Source organism: Procambarus clarkii, chromosome 22 (genome assembly GCF_040958095.1).
Source record: "Procambarus clarkii isolate CNS0578487 chromosome 22, FALCON_Pclarkii_2.0, whole genome shotgun sequence".
NCBI lineage: Eukaryota > Metazoa > Arthropoda > Malacostraca > Decapoda > Cambaridae > Procambarus > Procambarus clarkii.
In genome coordinates this window covers 25,595,648-25,615,178 of record NC_091171.1, presented here as the reverse complement: position 1 = coordinate 25,615,178, position 19,531 = coordinate 25,595,648, and the positions used below count along the sequence as shown (strand labels likewise).

Below are 19,531 nucleotides of genomic sequence, written 5' to 3'. Positions count from 1 at the left end.
GCCTTTTCTAGTTTGCTGATGTGCTTCTATAGATATGGGCACCATACAACTGCTGTATATTCCAGCTTTGGTCTCAAAAAGGTCGTGAACAATTTCTTTAGTATTTCACCATCTATGTATTTAAAAGAAAATCTGAAATCGGAAAGTGGCATAGGCTCCTTGCACAGTGTTCTTTATGTGGGCCTCAAGTAATAGTTTTCTACCTAGAACCACCCATATATCTTTATCAGAATTCTTTAAAGCTTTTTCATATAATTTGTAGGCTGTGTGGGGCCTAGTTTCTTTTGTTCCACATTCCATAAGATTGCATATATTCACATTAAATTCCATTTGTCAAGTGGTGCTCCATGCACGTTTGTCCAGGTCTTCTTCAATGGCATGATAATTATCCAAGTTTATCTTCCCTAATATTTTTGCATAATCAGCAAACATGTTCATATAAATCTGTGTTCTTTCTGGTAGGTCATTTATGTAGACAATGAACATTACTAGTGCAAGAACTGAACCCTGTACTCGCCTAGATGTGCTTGTGGGGGTTGAGCTTTGACTCTTTGGTCCCCTCTCTCTCGACTGTCAGTACGCTACTCATGACAATTCTCCATTACCTCTGATTACTGCCCTCATATTTGTCAAAATTTTTCATCCATGTTAGAAGCCACCCTTTCACTCCACCAGTATGTTCCAGTTTCCAGAACAACCTCTGTCGAGGATGTGGAATGCTGTCAAAAGCCTTTTTGTAGGTCCAGATGCAGTCAACCCAACTATCTTTCCTGTAAAATCTCTGTGCCTCTATCATAGAAACTAAGTAAATTTGTTATACAGGATCTTCCAGATCGAAAACCATGCTATTTTATCATTTTTATTTGTTCTCTTAAATGTTCTACCCATTTAGTTTTAATTATTTTTTCCAATATTTTGATTTAAATGATTTACTTGAATGAGTTAGTCAATGATACAGGACTATAATTATGGGGTCTTCCTTGCTGACACTTTTGTAGATCGGAACAATGTTAGCCTTTTTCCACATGTTTCCTAGGACTCGTCTACACAAGGATGCGAAAAATAAATTGAAGCGAAATGCTGAACTCTGGTGCATATTGTCTCAACCCAAGGTGAAACTCCATCTGGGGCCAACTGCAGTGTTTTTATTTAGCTCCTTGAGTATATGTGCTCACTTCACACTTACATTTCATACACTTCTATGTACTCTTATAATTCACAATGATTCTTATTGTGTCTGGTTCTCTGATGATTTAATTTTGCACAAACACTGTGAAACTGTTGAATGTTTCACACGTTTCCTTTTCATTTTCTGGAAATTTGTTTTCCATTTTCAACCTCTGAATATTATCCTTTACCTTCAATTTTCTTTTAATGAATTTATAGAATAAGCCAGGTTCAGTTTTACATTTGTCAGCTATCCCTATTTTAAAGTTTCTTTCTGCATATCTTCTTGCTGCCTTGTAGTTTTGTTCTTATTTGTATCGCTGGTATGTTTGAGGGTTTGGCCTCAAACCAATTGATTTATATTGATTCCATTTTTGTATCTTTTGGTCTCTGGCCCTGATGCAATTTCTGTTGATCAAATCCTGTTTTAGCTTCCTCCGGAGGTGGGAAGGTTTGTTCATTTGGCCTTGGTTGGCAGTTTGTTTAGCTCCTGGTTGGCAGTTTGTTTAGCTCTTGGTTGGCAGTTTGTTTAGCTCCTGGTTGGCAGTTTGTTTAGCTCCTGGTTGGCAGTTTGTTTAGCTCCTGGTGGGCAGTTTGTTTAGCTCCTGGTGGGCAGTTTGTTTAGCTCCTGGTGGGCAGTTTGTTTAGCTCCTGGTGGGCAGTTTGTTTAGCTCCTGGTTGGCAGTTTGTTTAGCTCCTGGTGGGCAGTTTGTTTAGCTCCTGGTGGGCAGTTTGTTTAGCTCCTGGTTGGCAGTTTGTTTAGCTCCTGGTTGGCAGTTTGTTTAGCTCCTGGTGGGCAGTTTGTTTAGCTCCTGGTGGGCAGTTTGTTTAGCTCCTGGTGGGCAGTTTGTTTAGCTCCTGGTGGGCAGTTTGTTTAGCTCCTGGTGGGCAGTTTGTTTAGCTCCTGGTGGGCAGTTTGTTTAGCTCCTGGTTGGCAGTTTGTTTAGCTCCTGGTGGGCAGTTTGTTTAGCTCCTGGTTGGCAGTTTGTTTAGCTCCTGGTGGGCAGTTTGTTTAGCTCCTGGTGGGCAGTTTGTTTAGCTCCTGGTGGGCAGTCTGTTTAGCTCCTGGTTGGCAGTTTGTTTAGCTCCTAGTGGGCAGTTTGTTTAGCTCCTGGTGGGCAGTTTGTTTAGCTCCTGGTGGGCAGTTTGTTTAGCTCCTGGTTGGCAGTTTGTTTAGCTCCTGGTTGGCAGTTTGTTTAGCTCCTGGTTGGCAGTTTGTTTAGCTCCTGGTTGGCAGTTTGTTTAGCTCCTGGTTGGCAGTTTGTTTAGCTCCTGGTTGGCAGTTTGTTTAGCTCCTGGTTGGCAGTTTGTTTAGCTCCTGGTGGGCAGTTTGTTTAGCTCCTGGTTGGCAGTTTGTTTAGCTCCTGGTTGGCAGTTTGTTTAGCTCCTGGTTGGCAGTTTGTTTAGCTCCTGGTTGGCAGTTTGTTTAGCTCCTGGTGGGCAGTTTGTTTAGCTCCTGGTTGGCAGTTTGTTTAGCTCCTGGTGGGCAGTTTGTTTAGCTCCTGGTGGGCAGTTTGTTTAGCTCCTGGTTGGCAGTTTGTTTAGCTCCTGGTGGGCAGTTTGTTTAGCTCCTGGTTGGCAGTTTGTTTAGCTCCTGGTGGGCAGTTTGTTTAGCTCCTGGTTGGCAGTTTGTTTAGCTCCTGGTTGGCAGTTTGTTTAGCTCCTGGTGGGCAGTTTGTTTAGCTCCTGGTGGGCAGTTTGTTTAGCTCCTGGTTGGCAGTTTGTTTAGCTCCTGGTTGGCAGTTTGTTTAGCTCCTGGTTGGCAGTTTGTTTAGCTCCTGGTTGGCAGTTTGTTTAGCTCCTGGTTGGCAGTTTGTTTAGCTCCTGGTTGGCAGTTTGTTTAGCTCCTGGTTGGCAGTTTGTTTAGCTCCTGGTTGGCAGTTTGTTTAGCTCCTGGTGGGCAGTTTGTTTAGCTCCTGGTTGGCAGTTTGTTTAGCTCCTGGTTGGCAGTTTGTTTAGCTCCTGGTGGGCAGTTTGTTTAGCTCCTGGTGGGCAGTTTGTTTAGCTCCTGGTTGGCAGTTTGTTTAGCTCCTGGTTGGCAGTTTGTTTAGCTCCTGGTGGGCAGTTTGTTTAGCTCCTGGTGGGCAGTTTGTTTAGCTCCTGGTGGGCAGTTTGTTTGGCCCCTGTGAGCGGATTGTTCCCTTGCAGCCTGCTCCTTCTTTTCTGGCAGTGTGTGAGGTGGTTGGCTTCCAAAGAGGTCCTTAGTCATCGATGCTTAGTTGGTCCGGCCAGGGGTGCATCATGTGCTGTGTCCGGTGGCGCCTCTCTAACGCTACCTTCGTGCTACCAATTCTGCTTCTGTGGTTGCTTTGAGAGTTGATTCTCTCCCCTTGGTCCCCTGTTCAAAGATTTCTTTCTCAGGTCATCTGCAGTATTATTAAATCTAACTAGCCTGCAGTCTTCCCTCTTATCCATGATGTTCAGTCATATGCTGCTCTCTGCTGTGTTCAGGGATATATCCTGTGCTGGTATTTGGGCTCGCAGGTTTTTGGAGGTTGAACGAGGTTCTGGCAGCCAAGTCAATTATTATTAACATCTTTATTGACAAAATTAATTACAATTTTGCCTAATCTGAGGATTTTGATATTCTTATTAAATTGAGGTTAATGCTAGTATTCACTGTCACGCAGGACAGAGGGTAGCCAAGTCAATGTGCACTTGTGTAGCTCTTTGGTTATTTTTCTTGGTCATTAGTCTCATCATTGCTTTGGACGACTTGATAATAGTGCAGGAGGGACTGAAATGTCGGTTCATTTTCTGACGTGGGGTTTAGTCATGTCTTTGCCTTGGTTCCTATGGTGCTCCCTGACCTCCCTGGTAAGTGCCCATTTGTTTTCCTTTTTTGTGATGGCTAGCTTCAGGGAGCCACAAGGGGCTTACCCCAGAAAACCAGTATTGAATGTAATAAAACCCCAATTTCCGGGGGAACCCTGGTGACTCCCTGATGCCTTCTCTGCCTCCCTCCCTCTCTCCCAGGTCGTCAGGGGGGGTTGGTTAACATTTTCCATAGAACTGAGGGTGGGGTAGCTGGCTGACCTTCAGGTGTCTCCCTTCTTTCCTGAAATGAGTGGGGTAGGTGGGGCAACTGAGCCTGTGCTAGTTGGAAAGTTTTTAATTTGTTTACATAGTTGAGGGAGTTCTTTATATGGTTCTTAAGGCTTTGGTCTCATTTGAAGCCAGCACTGATTTATTTTGTCTTGGTGACTTTCTGGGTGCCTTCCCTGTTGGTGACATTAGTAAATGTCACCGCTCCCTGTTGTTGTTCTGAGCCCAGAGTCGGGCACTGGCCCCTGATAACTCTGCGGCTGATGCAGCCTAGTAGATGGTACACTATAGGCGATGGCTTCAGGCAGCCACCAGGGCTCGCCCAGAAATTGATATTTCATTATAATAAATGCTGGTTGTTTCTTGACACCTCATGCCTCATCACCTCTTTATCACTCAATATTGATGGATCCTCTGTTGCTTGCATTCCATTAGTTCTCGGGCATTTTTTCACCTCTGGCCTGTTCATGGTCTTGTTGTCCTGCTTTTTCTTTGTTCCCCTCAGTTCCCATCTTTCCTTTCTGCCCGAGATTCTGTTATGGTGGTGGTTGTTGACCCTTGCCTCTGATTGTTAGTTGGGGAGCTTCATACTCTTCTCTGGAAGTGACGTATTTTGGCCCTGGTGGGCGTTTCTTCGTCCTCACCCCTGCCCACCTTTCTGGGGGAGAATCGGTTGATGGGCTTCTTGAGGAATCTTTTTGCTGTTCGGTGCTTGGTTGGTTTGGCTGGGCAATTATCGTTTAAGTCCATTGGTAGCTTTTCACTGGTACCTGCGTGGCCAAGGTTTTATTTTGGTGGATGCTTTGTGGGTTGATCATGGTTCCCTGCTTTGCTGTATGGCTTGCATTTTGCAGGTTGTCTACAATGTTATAGTCTAGTCAGCCTGTGGTCTACCAGAGTTCCATTTTGTTCAAGTATGCAGCATTTGTTGTAGTGTTTTCTGGCAAGTTGTTGGGCTGCTTTTGGGGCTCTGGTTTTGGCAGCCAGGTATTTGGACAGTGTTTTAGCTCTTTGTTGTTACCAAGTGTGTTATTTCATTTTTAATTTTGGGTTTGGTTTGAGTTATGGTCCTTCCTTGCTGCAACAACCTGCAATTGCATGCAACAGCTAACTAATGCATCCTCACACCAAATTTAATATTTAGTTGACCAAACCACACACTAGAAGATGAAAAGACAATTCAGTCCGTCCTGGACCATTATCAAGTCGATTGTGATAGGATCAAAACGTCGTCGTCTTTTCATTTTCTAGTGTGTGGTTTGGTCAACATTCTTCAGTCTCGTTATTGTGACTAGTTATTTGCTTAGTATTGAGGTTATGGGGCTTGATCCCTGAACCAACCCAATTAATTTCAAGAAGCAAAAATGACACTGAAGCATAGCACAATAACAGTGCAGTACTCATAAAGAGAATGACATAAATGTCTACAACAATATAACATGTATTCAACAAACTTACTCACCGAATACAATATTATGGACATTACATTAAATGTCACTGCAACAGCTGTGCAATACCAGGGGCAGCAGAATGCATTCCCACCACTCTTGACTGGTAAACACTAGACACCTCAGTCTCTAGCTCACTTGCATGGGCAAAAGGTACAAAAATGAACTAAGTGAACACTTGTGAACACTGACTCAGGTGCACACAACACTTGCAGTAGCAATCAACAATGATGGAATAAAACAACAATAATCAAAACAATTTCACTAATGAACACTCGCCACAAGAGAACCAAACAGATTATGAGTGTTAATCACTTCTCCTCTTGCACTGGCAAACAATTAACACTTTCGCGCTATCGGCATTAAAAAAAAAAGCATACCCTAGATGCTTTCAGCGCTTCGCGCGCCTACGCGGTAAGACCGAAAAAGTGTACACTCTTTTGACTGTCCTGATAATAATTGAAGGCGTACGTATTTAAATTTGGTATCACTGTGTTCGCAATAAAATTGTCTATAAGGACATATCTATAAAATGCTGCCAAACCATAAGGATTATCAACACCAAATAAAAAACTATTCAGATCACTAGCCGAGAGCGCCAAACAGCAACAAAATGTTTCCACTCTCTTAATGGTTGCGAAGCCTACAGTTGTCCTACATCGCTAATTGTGGTATCATTGGAATCGCAATAAAATTCTCTACACGGACATATGCATATAAATATAGATTCAATGTCGTAGCCCACCCAAAACAGTGTGGGAAGTGGCCGAAGTGTTACCCGCGGCGGCATATCGGCGAAACTCGCTTTGAAAAGTGTATATTCAATTCACTGTCCTGACATTATTTGTCGATGTATGTATTTCATTTTTGTACCAATGTGCTCACAATAGAATGTTCTATAAGAACATAAGTATTAAAGGTCACATAAGGATGCGTTCGACCGGCAACATATATAAAAACTACGTCGATTACACTCGTCGTGTCAATAATACAATTGTTTTACCACTGATTCACTGCCACGCCATTTTCTTTCATAAGCTGTTCGGCTATTAGAGAAAACGTAAATTTCATGGCAAACATTTGTAAACTATAACCAAGTTGATCGGATAATAAATGGATTTTATACAAATATTTTTGCTCGTGACTCCCGCGAGGGGCACGAGTGCTGTGTGATTAATAATATTGGTGCCGACGACGGTCTGCTGGAAAGCGCCAAAGTGTTAAATACGTTAACCACTTATTAGGAACATACAATTGTCACTTTGACTATAAAAAAACACAAGTACAACATTAATTCACTGGTGTCATTTAGACACAACACAGATACTTGCCCTCTGATGACTGGAAATATTGCATATCACCCAGACTGTAAATTTACCAATTTAGTAACACAATCCAATACTAAAGCAGAAAAGTATAACATACATATACTAAATGTGGGGTGTATGTGTAACAGTTATACCAATGACAGTGTATGGATTCAGTATCGCACAGAACGCTGTACCAACATCCATCCTGTTGCTTCCTCGACCAGCATCTTTCACCTGTACAGGGTGATAATGAGATACTCCAGGTCGGACAGCTAATCAACACAAGAAAACACTTAAAGAACAAGAGAGGTAGAGAATAATTTTACTTGCATTAAGGCCAGCCTGCACATACATACAATCCTAGACTGTAGATGCTCCGATGTAATACTCCAGCAATTGCTGCATGTGGTGACATGAAAGTAAACACAGTTGACACGGGGTGCAGGTGGAGCTGGGTGACCACGTGCAATGAGCAGGTGTTTGCTCTGTGGCCGTGCATGGTGGCGCATTAACAAGGATGGGTTGTTGGTGACAAGACGACTACACATGGGGTGTTTGGGTGGCTCTCGCACACCAGGTGGGCACAAGTAGTAGAGTGGCATGGCTTGGCAGGTGGGTTCACTACATTGATAAATCACTCCAAAAATAATGTTAATTCACTCCAAGAATCAAACTGCAGCAATTGGTGAGCAATGTTCTTTACTATAAACCCGTTCTAGTTACAGTATTCTCGATACTGATGTTTGCGATGGCCACTGATACAACACTGGCAGTCTCATTGTTTCTGCTGATATCATGTGGCAAGTCTCTCTTCCCTTAACCGCGGCACTGCGGAGAGCGCCTTGTGGCACTAGATCGAGTGTGTGCGCAGGGGGCCATGTGACATTTTTAGGTATAGGGAGTGATTCAAAACTCCCACGGGTACACAGGGCTCACATCCTGTGTCTCGGGACTCCTGTAAACAGATGTCATTTAAACAAAAAATAAATCGTGGGTAACATTCCCGGGTGTGAGCGCCTCGGTGCTAAGTGAGCAACCAAGGTGGGTGCACGCAGTATGAGCTAGCAGCACTGCTGTCCAGCTTGTGACCATAAATAGTCAAAATTGCCTAAATAGTTAAAATATATATGTAACTTATTATTTAGCAATGATAGTATTACAGAAGACCCCTGACTGTGATAAAAATGACCATTTTCATAATAGCTGGATTGTGCTGATAATTAGCGCTGTGGGTAGTATGGTGGGAGGAGTAATTCTTGTGAGGGAGGGAGGTAGCGTTGTCTGCTGACTGTGTAGCATCCTGTTATTGTATGGACTCGCCATACCAGCTTAGTTATTTGATATGGTGAACACAAATGTAGATACTTATATATATAACATGTATATATAGTGTAATAACAACAAAATGAGTATGTTTGGAGGAGCCATTTTCATGAGGGAGGTGGCATTGTCTGCTGGCCGGTGTGTGACTTGTCATGCTGTGTAGGGTAGCCACTATGCTGTTTGGACACCATACCAGCTTAGTTCTACAGTTATGATGAACATAGCATGGAGATACTTGTATATAATGTGTGTATATAGTGAAATACTGAATCAACAGTATACTGGGAGGAGCCATTTTGATGGTGGTGGTGTTGGTGAGAGAGGGAGTGATGCACTGTCATCTGGTAGCTGCTGTGTCACTTGTTATGCAGTTTTTTGTGGCCATTATGTTGTTTGGACACCATACCAGCCTAGTTGTACAGCTATGGTGAACTTAACATGTGGATACTTTTATATAAAGTGTGTTTATAGTGTAATAACAGCAAAAGGAGTATGTTGGGAGGAGGAATGTTGCCGAGTGAGGTGTTGGTTTCCATGTTTTGTAGGACATTCGAAGTCTTCTCGAATATGAACGGTATTTGACCATTCCTCAGAAAGCGACCCACAACAGTCGACTAACAACCAAGTTCCTAATTACTGCTAGGTGAACAGAGGCAACGGGTGCAAGGAGACACACCTAGCTGTCTCGCCCTGCCCAGGATTCGAACCTAGGACGTGTTGGTTGTGATCCGACAGCGCTGACCACTGGGCCACAGGTTACCCGTGGGGAAAGAGGTGGTGAAGGAGGGAGGGAGGTGGTGTCTGCTAGGTGGTTTGTGGCCGCCACTCTTGTTGTTTGGACTCACAATACCAACTTAGTGGTTCACTATGGTGAACACACATGTAGATAGGTACAGTATATACATGTGTATATAGTGTAATAACACCACAAATACTGATTGGTTGTAGAATATAATATACATGTCACATATAAGCCCCCATAATTTTGAGCATAGTGATATTCCACACATTGAACACTTGAATAATATTACAGCAAAAAACCAGAGAAGAAACGAATGAGGAACATCAAAATAATTGTGAAAAAATTATATTCGCGGCAACTGTTGCCCAACGGGGTGGCTGGGTCGAATGACCCCGAGCACTTCATCACTCAGTGAGGTGAGAGGCAGAAAGAAATTTTGAAAAAGGGATTGCAGACAAATGTAAAACAGAACCAGGTCTATTCTATAAATTCATAAACAACAAATTGCAGGTAAAGGATAATATTCAGAGGTTGAAAATGGGAAATAGATTCACGGAAAATGAAAAGGAAATGTGTGAAACATTAAACGAAAAGTTCCAAAGTGTGTTTGCACAAAATGAAATCTTCAGGGAACCAGATATAATAAGAATTCCAGAGAACAACATAGAGCACATAGAGGTGTCTAGAGACGAAGTGGAAAAAATGCTCAAGGAGCTAAATAAGAACAAAGCAGTTGGTCCAGATGGAGTTTCACCGTGGGTTCTGAGAGAATGTGCACATGAGCTCAGCATTCCTCTTCAACTGATTTTTCAGGCATCCCTGTTTACAGGAGTTGTAGCTGATGTGTGGAAAAAGGCTAGCATAGTTCCAATCTACAAAAGTGGAAGCAGGGAAGACCCCCTTAATTATAGACCGGTATCATTGACAAGTGTAATAGTCAAAATATTGGAAAAAATAATTAAATCTAAATGGGTAGAACACCTGGAGAGAAATGATATAATATCAGACACAGTATGGTTTTCGATCTGGAAGATCCTGTGTATCGAATTTACTCAGTTTCTATGATCGAGCAACAGAGAGATTACAGGAAAGAGATGGTTGGGTTGACTGCATCTATCTGGACCTAAAAAAGGCTTTCGACAGAGTTCCACATAAGAGGTTGTTCTGGAAAATATTGGAGGAGTGACAGGTACACTTCTAACATGATGAAAAATTTTCTGACAGAAAAATGAGGGCTGTGATCAGAGGCAATGTATCGGACTGGAGAAATGTCACAAGTGGAGTACCACAGGGTTCAGTTTTTGCACCAGTGATGTTTGTCTACATAAATGATCTACCAGTTGGTATACAGAATTATATGAACATGTTTGCTGATGATGCTAAGATAATAGGAAGGATAAGAAACTTAGATGATTGTCATGCCCTTCAAGAAGACCTGGACAAAATAAGTACATGGAGTGCCACTTGGCAAATGGAATTTAATGTTAATAAATGCCATGTTATGGAATGTGGAATAGGAGAACATAGACCCCACATAACCTATATATTATGTGAGAAATCTTTAAAGAATTCTGATAAAGAAAGAGATCTAGGGGTGGTTCTAGATAGAAAACTATCACCTGAGGACCACAAAGAATCTTGTGTGAGGAGCCTATGCCACACTTTCTAACTTCAGAATTGCTTTTAAATACATGGATGGCGATATACTAAAGAAATTGTTCACGACTTTTGTTAGGCCAAAGCTAGAATATGCAGCAGTTGTGTGGTGCCCATATCTTACGAAGCACATCAACAAACTGGAAAAGGTGCAAAGACATGCTACTAAGTGGCTCCCAGAACTGAAGGGCAAGAGCTACGAGGAGAGGTTAGTCATTAAATATGCCAAAACTAGAAGACAGAAGAAAAAGAGGTGATATGATCACTACATACAAAATAGTAACAGGAATTGATAATATCGATAGGGAAGATTTCCTGAGACCTGGAACTTCAAGAACAAGAGGTCATAGATATAAACTAGCTAAACACGGATGCCGAAGAAATATAAGAAAATTCACTTTCACAAACAGAGTGGTAGACGGTTCGAACAAGTTAGGGGAGAAGGTGGTGGAGGCCAAGACCGTCAGTAGTTTCGAAGCGTTATATGACAAAGAGTGTTGGGAAGACGGGACACCACGAGCGTAGCTCTCATCCTGTAACTACTTAGGTAATTACTCAGGGTCCATAATTTGCTCAACTTCTCAGCTCCGTCACAGCTAAAGTATGTCATATACAATATTTTATTTGTTTCCCATGATCTGAAACTGCAATTTAACAATACAGTATAAGATTTTTTTTTTTTTTTTTTTTTTTTTTTTTTTTTTTTTTTTTTTTTGTGGGGGGGGGGGGGGGTGTAAAGAATTTATTTTTGGCGCAAAAAGGAAATGTCATATTTTAAAGCCATTCAGCATGGTGGTTAAATCACTTGTACAACATAGTTAACAAATATCCGATTCTGCGGTGAATCGCACTAAATGGCATTAACCCTCAACCCTCAGAGGTCGCAATACATGTATAACTGGGGTGAGTAACAATTGCGGGATGGTGCACCACAGCTATGTATGGTTGGGAGTACCATGTAAGATTAAAGTCCCGCAGCTACACGGAGGGTTCACATCAGCTTCCTCAAAAAGGAAGTGTGTGTACTCACCTAGTTGTGCTTGCGGGAGTTGACCTCTGGCTCTTTGGTCCCACCTCTCAACCGTCAATCAACAGGTGTACAGGCTCCTGAGCCTATTGGGCTCTTATCATATCTACACTTGAAACTGTGTATGGAGTCAGCCTCCACCACATTACTTCCTAATGCATTCCATTTGTCAACCACTCTGACACTAAAAAAGTTCTTTCTAATATCTCTGTGGCTCATTTGGGCACTCGGTTTCCACCTGTCCCCCCTAGTGCGTGTGCCCCATGTGTTAAATAGCCTGTCTTTATCAACCCTGTCGATTCCCTTGAGAATCTTGAATGTGGTGATCATGTCCCCCCTAACTCTTGTCTTCCAACGAAGTGAGGTTTAATTCCCGTAGTCTCTCCTTGTAGCTCATACTTCTCAGCTTGGGTACTAGTCTGGTGGCAAACCTTTGAACCTTTTCCAGTTTAGTCATGCTTGACTAGATATGGACTCCATACTGGAGCCGCATACTCCAGGATTGGTCTGACATATGTGGTATATAATGTTCTGAAAGATTCCTTACACAAGTTTCTAAAGGCAGTTCTTATGTTAGCCAACCTGGCATATGCTGCTGATGTTATCCTCTTGATATGAGCTTCAGGGGACAGGTCTGGCAGGATATCAACCCCCAGGTCTTTCTCTCTCTCTGACTCTTGAATTATCTCCTCCCAAATGATACCTTGTATCTGGACTCCTGCTTCCTACCCCTATCTTCATTACATTACATTTGCTTGGGTTAAACTCTAACAGCCATTTGTTCGACCATTCCTGCAGCTTGTCCAGGTCTTCTTGAAGCCTCAAGCTGTCCTCCTCTGTCTTAATCCTTCTCATAATTTTGGCGTCGTCAGCAAACATTGAGAGGAACGAGTCTATACCCTCTGGGAGATCATTTACGTATATCAGAAACGGGATAGGTCCAAGCACAGAGCCCTGTGGGACTCCACTGGTGACTTCACGCCATTCTGAGGTCTCACCCCTCACTGTAACTCTCTGCTTCCTATTGCTTAGGTAATCCCTTATCCACTGGAGCGCCCTTCATCCACTTTGGTCCGTTTGGTCAACAAACTACAGCTGGTTAAAATTGCAAACCAAAAGCTGAACGAGCAAGCAGAACTCCTTAATCGGAAAACAACCAAACAAGCATGATGTCACCACAGCCACCGCACCACTGTCTGCGCAGCTTCCCCCTCCCTCCCCGGGACCCGGGAGGGGAAAGGGGGTCCCCCCAGACTGTTCTGAGGCTGTTATGTTTGTGGTGGTCACTGGACTCCAATCCTTGAGCAGTGATGTAATGCAGTGTGGTGGTGTGCGAGCCAGGTGTAATTCCAGAAGTACTGAGGCTGCATATGCCTAGTGTGACCTTCCCCTAGGTGCCCTGTAAGTACTGCCTTTGCAGTTTGGGGTTACCTTCCACAAACTGTTTGGGAACTGCCTCCACAGGGTTCTTTTGCTGCTTGGTGATTGCCAGCACTTTGTCATCTGGGTGTTTTTCCTACCACTGTTTGGCCTTAGAAGGTAGTACTGTAGCTGGCAGGAGCGCAAGGTACTGAGCAGCTGTCTCATAATATGCATAATGGCCAGTTCTGTTCCTCCTGGAGACGTGCTTTTGCAGGGTGTTTATTTTCTTTTAATTTATTTTGCCTGGTGGGGATGTGCCTGGTTTGACTGTAGGTTCACTTAGATTATTTGGGTGGCTTTCCGCTAGGTCCCCGTGATTGCACACGTCGCAGGGGTTCAGCGTTTTGTTTGTTCGGTAATTTTGGGATAACCAGTTAACCACCTTGTCTGGGCTTCCCTTATCAGTCAACATAAGGGCCCTGGAAACCCCCATTGGGGTTTATTGGTCCAATGGATGCATCCTCAGAGTCCTATTTCACTTTGTGCGAGTTTGAAGGTTACACTGACCCCTTGTCTCAGGGGTGACACTCATTGTTTTTACCTCAACCATGCTGCCTGTTGGGTCAATGACACCTTTGACACGAAGTCCTGCAAGTGGTGTTCCTTGCTTGTACTCCAGTTCACCCAGTCCACTGCTATTGATATGCAGGTGCAGGCAGCTTCAGTGTTGCATGCAAGGTTTAGGTTGCTGTAACGTAGTAGGCTGGTTGCCTTTCCGGATGCCCCGCTTTGATTATAGGGCCACTTTGGTTATAGGGACCCGGACATGGGGGTATTAGTCACCTTGACTTTGGTTTCATCTGCGCCCTCTGGACGTTTCCCTATTGTAGTTCATCCTCTTCAACCCCCTTCCCCCACTACCATCACCACCACTGGGGGTCAGGGCAGGGCTTTCAGCTGATGTTGAGACTCTGCTTCAGGGTGTTGAGACTCGGGCGGCTTCAGGGGCTGCCCAATCAGGTTCAGTGGCGGAGGCATTTGAGCGTGTTCCTTCTGCTGGGGCTTCCAGGTCGGGTCAGTGGACCCCCTTCTTACCTGCTTTTCCAGTGGATTCTGCTTTTTCTCCAGAGGCAGGGGGTTTGGAGAACAGCTCTGACCTGGGTCCTGATGTGGAGGATCCCTGGGCTGGGGAGGTCCTGACGTGGGAGATCCCAAGACATGGGGGGGGGGGGCTCATGCCCTATTTGACCCCACTTGAGGTGTTGGTACCCTCGGTGCAGGGCTTATTACAGGGGGGGGAGGGTTTTCCTATCCCCCCCCCCCCCCCCCTCCCTATACGAGTTTGATATTTTGGCCCCCACGGGTTCGGTTCTTTGGTTCCCTCTTTCCGGAGGTTTTTGGCTTCCCGCATGCCACCTAGGGAGGTGTGGGAGGCCATTGTGGCTTACCTCCTGTGAGACCCGGATTACTCTTTGATAATGGATCCTTCTTCTTTTCTGTTTTGCTCCTCTCTTTCCTTACTGGGTGCATTATGAGGTGCCGGAGTCTTCCTGGCTGGCAGAATATGCACTTTCTTTTCATTGGGGGTGTGGCATGCGTTCTGTCGGACCCACATGCTTGACTGGCTGGAGTTGACTACGTCATTCAGATTCTCCTGGGGGGAGAGTTGGAGCACCTCAATGCATGCTTGTTCGCCCCTGGCTTGTTCGGCCAGGTGCAGCTTCCCTCCCTTTCGGCATCCCTGGTAGCTGAGGATTTGCATACCCGTGGGCATTTGGCTTTGGTCTTGTGCTTTTTCCTGCTGAAACTGTCTTCGGACTGGCTCGAGGAGAATGTGGAGGTGCTGGGTTCCGGGCCAGCGTCTGGTGCTCTTGCCTCGGCGGCTCGGTGTCGGTTGCCTTGAAGTTGTTTGCGCTGATTCTGTATGAAGAGGTGTGTCTGTTCTTTGCTTCTCACCTCATGTGCCGACAGGTGGTGCTCATCCATTCTTTGGAATCTGCTTGGGCCCCTGGCTCTTAGATTTTTGTCCCCGTTTTGTCCATTGATGTTTGCAGTCTTTGATGTTGCATTTTCTACAGGTAGCTTAGTCTAGTTGCCAGCCTATGTCGAACTTGTTGGTCCTCCTGAAGGGTTGTGCCAGGACTCGTGTTTCCTTTGGTTGTCGTAAGCCAGTAGTGCCAGATTTGGGGCCGGCCCCACCTGCAGAGCCATCGGCATCTGTTCGCGCGCAGTGATCGCTCTGAGCGCTGGTCGGGCTCTCATAAGGGTCGTCGGCCCTTTCGTGGTTCGCCCCATTGACTGGGCGATGGGGAGGGGGGGGAGCTCGCGTTGTTTGCTCGCGCCTGGTCCCACAATTTGTGGGCATTTCAGGTAGTTTTCTCTGGCCTGTGGTAGCGTGGTGGCTACTTTTACTTCAGGGCTGATGGGGGCAGACCTTCTATTATTATGGGACTAGTTTTAAAATACGCGCCTTTTTATTGCGAACAATTTGATACCAAAATGAAAGACGTAACACGAAAATTGATGTTATCAAACTGAACGAGTATACACATTAGGTTGCAGTGTACAAATTGGTGCTCGTTCACGGGTAAATTTAGGCTTTTCTGGGGGAGGCACTCCAAACTTTTGTACATTATATTCATACACATCTGTAAGGAATTTAATTGCGAACACAATGATACAAAAACGAGCAACGTAGCATGAGAATTAAAGTGAGAAAAATGGAACGAGTATGCACATTTTACAGATTTTATGCGCTCACGGGTAACTTTTGCCGACTTTAGGCTTTGCTGTTGGGAGTCACACCAGGCTTTTGGACATTATATTTATACACACCTGTAGGGATATTAATTGCGAACACAATGATACCAAAACGAGCGACGTAGCACGAGAATTAAGGTGAGAAAGCTGAAACGAGTATACACATTTAGGTGTCACTGCGCGCTTGCCCCACGTTGGGTGCATGACCCATAAGTTGACAGCGCGCCTGCCCGGTGACGGATAGTGTTAAGTTCTATGACCAGGCAAGATGGATAGGGCTGGGCAGACTGCATATTTCTGGACTGCCAGAAAGCCTTTGACACAGTACCACATAAGAGACTAGTGCACAAGCTGGAGATGCAGGTAGGAGTGAAAGGGAAGGTACTCCACTGGATAACGGAGTACCTAAGCAACAGAAGACAGCGAGTCACTGTGAGGGATGAGGTCTCAGAGTAGTAAGGCGTCACCAGTGGAGTCCCACAGGGATCAGTCCTTGGACCTATGCTGTTTCTGATATACGTAAATGATCTCGCAGATTGTATAGACTTGTTCCTCTCAATGTTTGCTAATTATGCAAAAATTTAGGAAGATAAAGACAGAGGAAGATAGTATGAGGCTTCAAGATGACCTAGACAAACTGAAGGAATGGTCCAACAAATGGCTATTAAAGTTCAGGCCAAGTAAATGTAAGATAATGAAATTAGGTAGAGGAACTAGGAGACCAGACACTGGATACCGAATGGGAGATGAAGTCTTTCATGAACGGATAGAGAGAGAGAGATAAGGAGTTGATATCATGCCAAACATGTCTCCTGAAGCCCCACATCAAACTGATAACATCGGCGGCGTATGCGAGGCTGGCTAACATCAGATCTGCCTTCAGAAACCTGTGTAAGGAATCCTTCAGAATTTTGTATACTACATATGTAAGGCCAATCCTGGAGTATGCGGCCCCAGCATGGAGCCCGTACCTTGTCAAGCACAAGATGAAGCTGAAAAAAGTTTAGAGGTATGCCACTAGGCTAGTCCCAGAACTAAGAGGCATGAGTTATGAAGAAAGGCTGCGTGAACTGCCCCTCACATCACTGGAAGACAGAAGATCTTGGGGAGACATGATCACCACATACAAAATTCTCGGGAATTGACAGGGGGTAGACAAGGATGGATTATTTAACACGGGTGGTACACGCACAAGGGGGAGAAAGGTGGAAGCTGGGTACCCAAATGATCCATACACACATTTGAAAGAACTTTTTCAATGTCAGAGTTGTTAGTAAATGGAATGCACTAGGAAGTGATGTGGTCTTGGCAGGTTCCATACACAGTTTCATATGTAGAGACTGTATGATAGAGCTTGGGAATCTGTTCACCAGTAGATTTGACGGGCGAGAGGCGGAACCAAAGAGCCAAAGCTCAACCCCACGAACTTGACTAGGTGAGTACAACTATGTGAGTACATAAATGATAGTCCACATAAATGGTAGACCACGTAAAGGGTATACAGTAGTAAGAAGAGCCTTGCTACTGCTGTTATGCCTATACATGTTTTAGAATTGCATGTACATTTGTTCATGAAAGGAAGAATGCATACAAATTGTCCATGAAATGAGACTACTACAAACAGAATATGCAGAAGTTATATGGTGCCCAGTGTAGCCAAGCATATAAAAAAAATAAATGAAGAGATGCTGAGGCAATAAATTTGCAAAAACAAATGGAAGAAGAAATAGGTGACATTATCACCACATGCAAAATTGTAAGAAATTTAGAAAGCCGATGAGGACTTTGCCAAATCTGGAACATTGAGAACAAGAAAACGTAAATTTGAGCCAAGAAAATATAATGCCCCCCCAAAAAAAGACAATTTAAGGAAGACAGGACACCCCTCAAGCATAGCTTTCATCCTGTATATCACACTCGAGTAATTTACTCAGATTCACCCCACGACAAGATGCTGTTCCTTTCTAACGTTTACCATCACATTTTATTGTAATTGGAGATTGTGTATTTTGAAATAATTTGTGGCTCAGGCTCTGGTTTGCTATACATTTCTGTATTTCTAAAGGATACAAACAGTTTGTATATTCATTGAACTCACCAGGTTCCTGGAAGACCCTATAGTAAAACCAATAACAGAACATTTTTAAGTGATGCATTATACTTTGGGGAAGATAGGGAGAACACCATTTGTAATCTTTTATAATTCATTATAAAAGATGAAAATTAGAAGTTAACGTTATTTACGGATCGGCAAAAGATGATGCCTTAAAACTATCAGCCAGTCGACTGCCGGGACTTTCATATATACAGTGTTCTGAAGCCTTTTATTCCATCTGTTGATTGCATATGCAAATACTGGTGTGATGGCTTTCGAGTCTTGGATGGTGCAAATAGGGCTGAATTATATTTTTAGAGTTAAGGCTACACCTTCCAACCCTGCCTACAAAACGATTGCCAATACTCGTTTTGCCGCCAGATATGCAGCCAATCCCAGATCGCAAAAACTGCTGCACATCAGACTTCTCCAAACGTTGAGAGATACTGCCATTTCAGCAAAAAAAAGTCAAGAACGACCTCATTCTCCCATTCCACCATGGACGATACCTTTCATTTCTTCTTGCCAGCTGAAATTAAAAAAGGCCCGGCGTTCACAGAGGTAATTAATTACTGCCCTATTTCATGAGCATAAGAGGGATTCTGCCCAATGTGAGCACATTATTGAATAATTAAAACAAGTTGGAAACCAATGACGTTTTTGGTTGTGCTGTTACATACGATGACACATTTTCAGAGCAAAACATAAAAAATTTACATCCGTATATTCTGCAGAATTATTAAATGTAATTTTTCAAGCCTTGCTCATTTAACTTGAGATCCCTAATGTAATTTTTGTCATACATACTGACTTCCAAAGTACAATTTTATCTCGACCAGTTTAACCCATGCCAACCCCTGTTGTGAGGGCACGGGAATGGCTTTACAAGTTGTCAACCAAATTAGTCTGTTTTGGTACTTCATGCTCCATCTCTATTCCATCAACGATCACATTGTGTAAAGAACAACAAAGTAGGGATATTGATTCAGATAATAAACCAAAATCAATAAAACACTATCCTTCCCTGGCCATCATCTCACCAGCCTCACAAAGACAACAAACACCACCTGGAGTGTATCCATAGTTTCACTGACAAATGTTGTACTAATCTCTCTTGAATGAACTGTATTGAATGTAGACAGTATAATTTAGATAGACAAGATTGTGGGTTTGCCAAAAGGACCATTATGGAGATTCTAGGGAAATAGTTGTATTTACCCTTTGTTCAATAATTGTAAATCCTATTTAAAACTACATTAGCACTGAATAATCACTTACCTTAGCGTTGTAATCCTATCCCAATTAAAATTGGGAATAAAGGGGGGAAAGGGGGGGAGGGCATCGTGCATCCTAGCCACCACTTGCATACACCCATGTCAACCTGCAAACCTCTATTAATATCCAAACTCAAAGACCTATTCTTGCAGTCTCTCTGTTCTTGAGCAACAACACACACACACACACCCTTGTAAACATCAGTTTAGCTATCAAGATATTAGATTGCATCCACACTGCCCTACTCTATCCAAATAGTCACAGCAGAACTGACAAACATGATTTCTTGAGATTATCTTGAGATTATCTTGAGATGATTTC

The 19,531-nt window shown here is 43.6% G+C and overlaps 1 protein-coding gene across 39 annotated transcripts in view; it reads left to right on the top strand.

Annotated features, from left to right (window-relative positions):
• Window positions 1-19,531, top strand: part of LOC123758126 (MAP/microtubule affinity-regulating kinase 3) — a 286,973-nt gene that overhangs the window by 252,181 nt on the left and 15,261 nt on the right. For 25 of the 39 annotated variants that reach the window (XR_006772863.2, XR_006772865.2, XM_045742310.2 and 22 more), the window contains one exon: window positions 18,317-18,496. The exons of the other annotated variants lie outside the window; for them this stretch is intronic. Coding sequence is in view for 23 of the 25 variants with exons in the window: in XM_045742310.2 (XP_045598266.1) it covers window positions 18,317-18,496 (180 nt within the window). In the remaining 2 variants the exon portion in view is untranslated. The remainder of the gene's footprint in view (window positions 1-18,316; window positions 18,497-19,531) is intronic. 39 annotated transcript variants of the gene reach the window in all.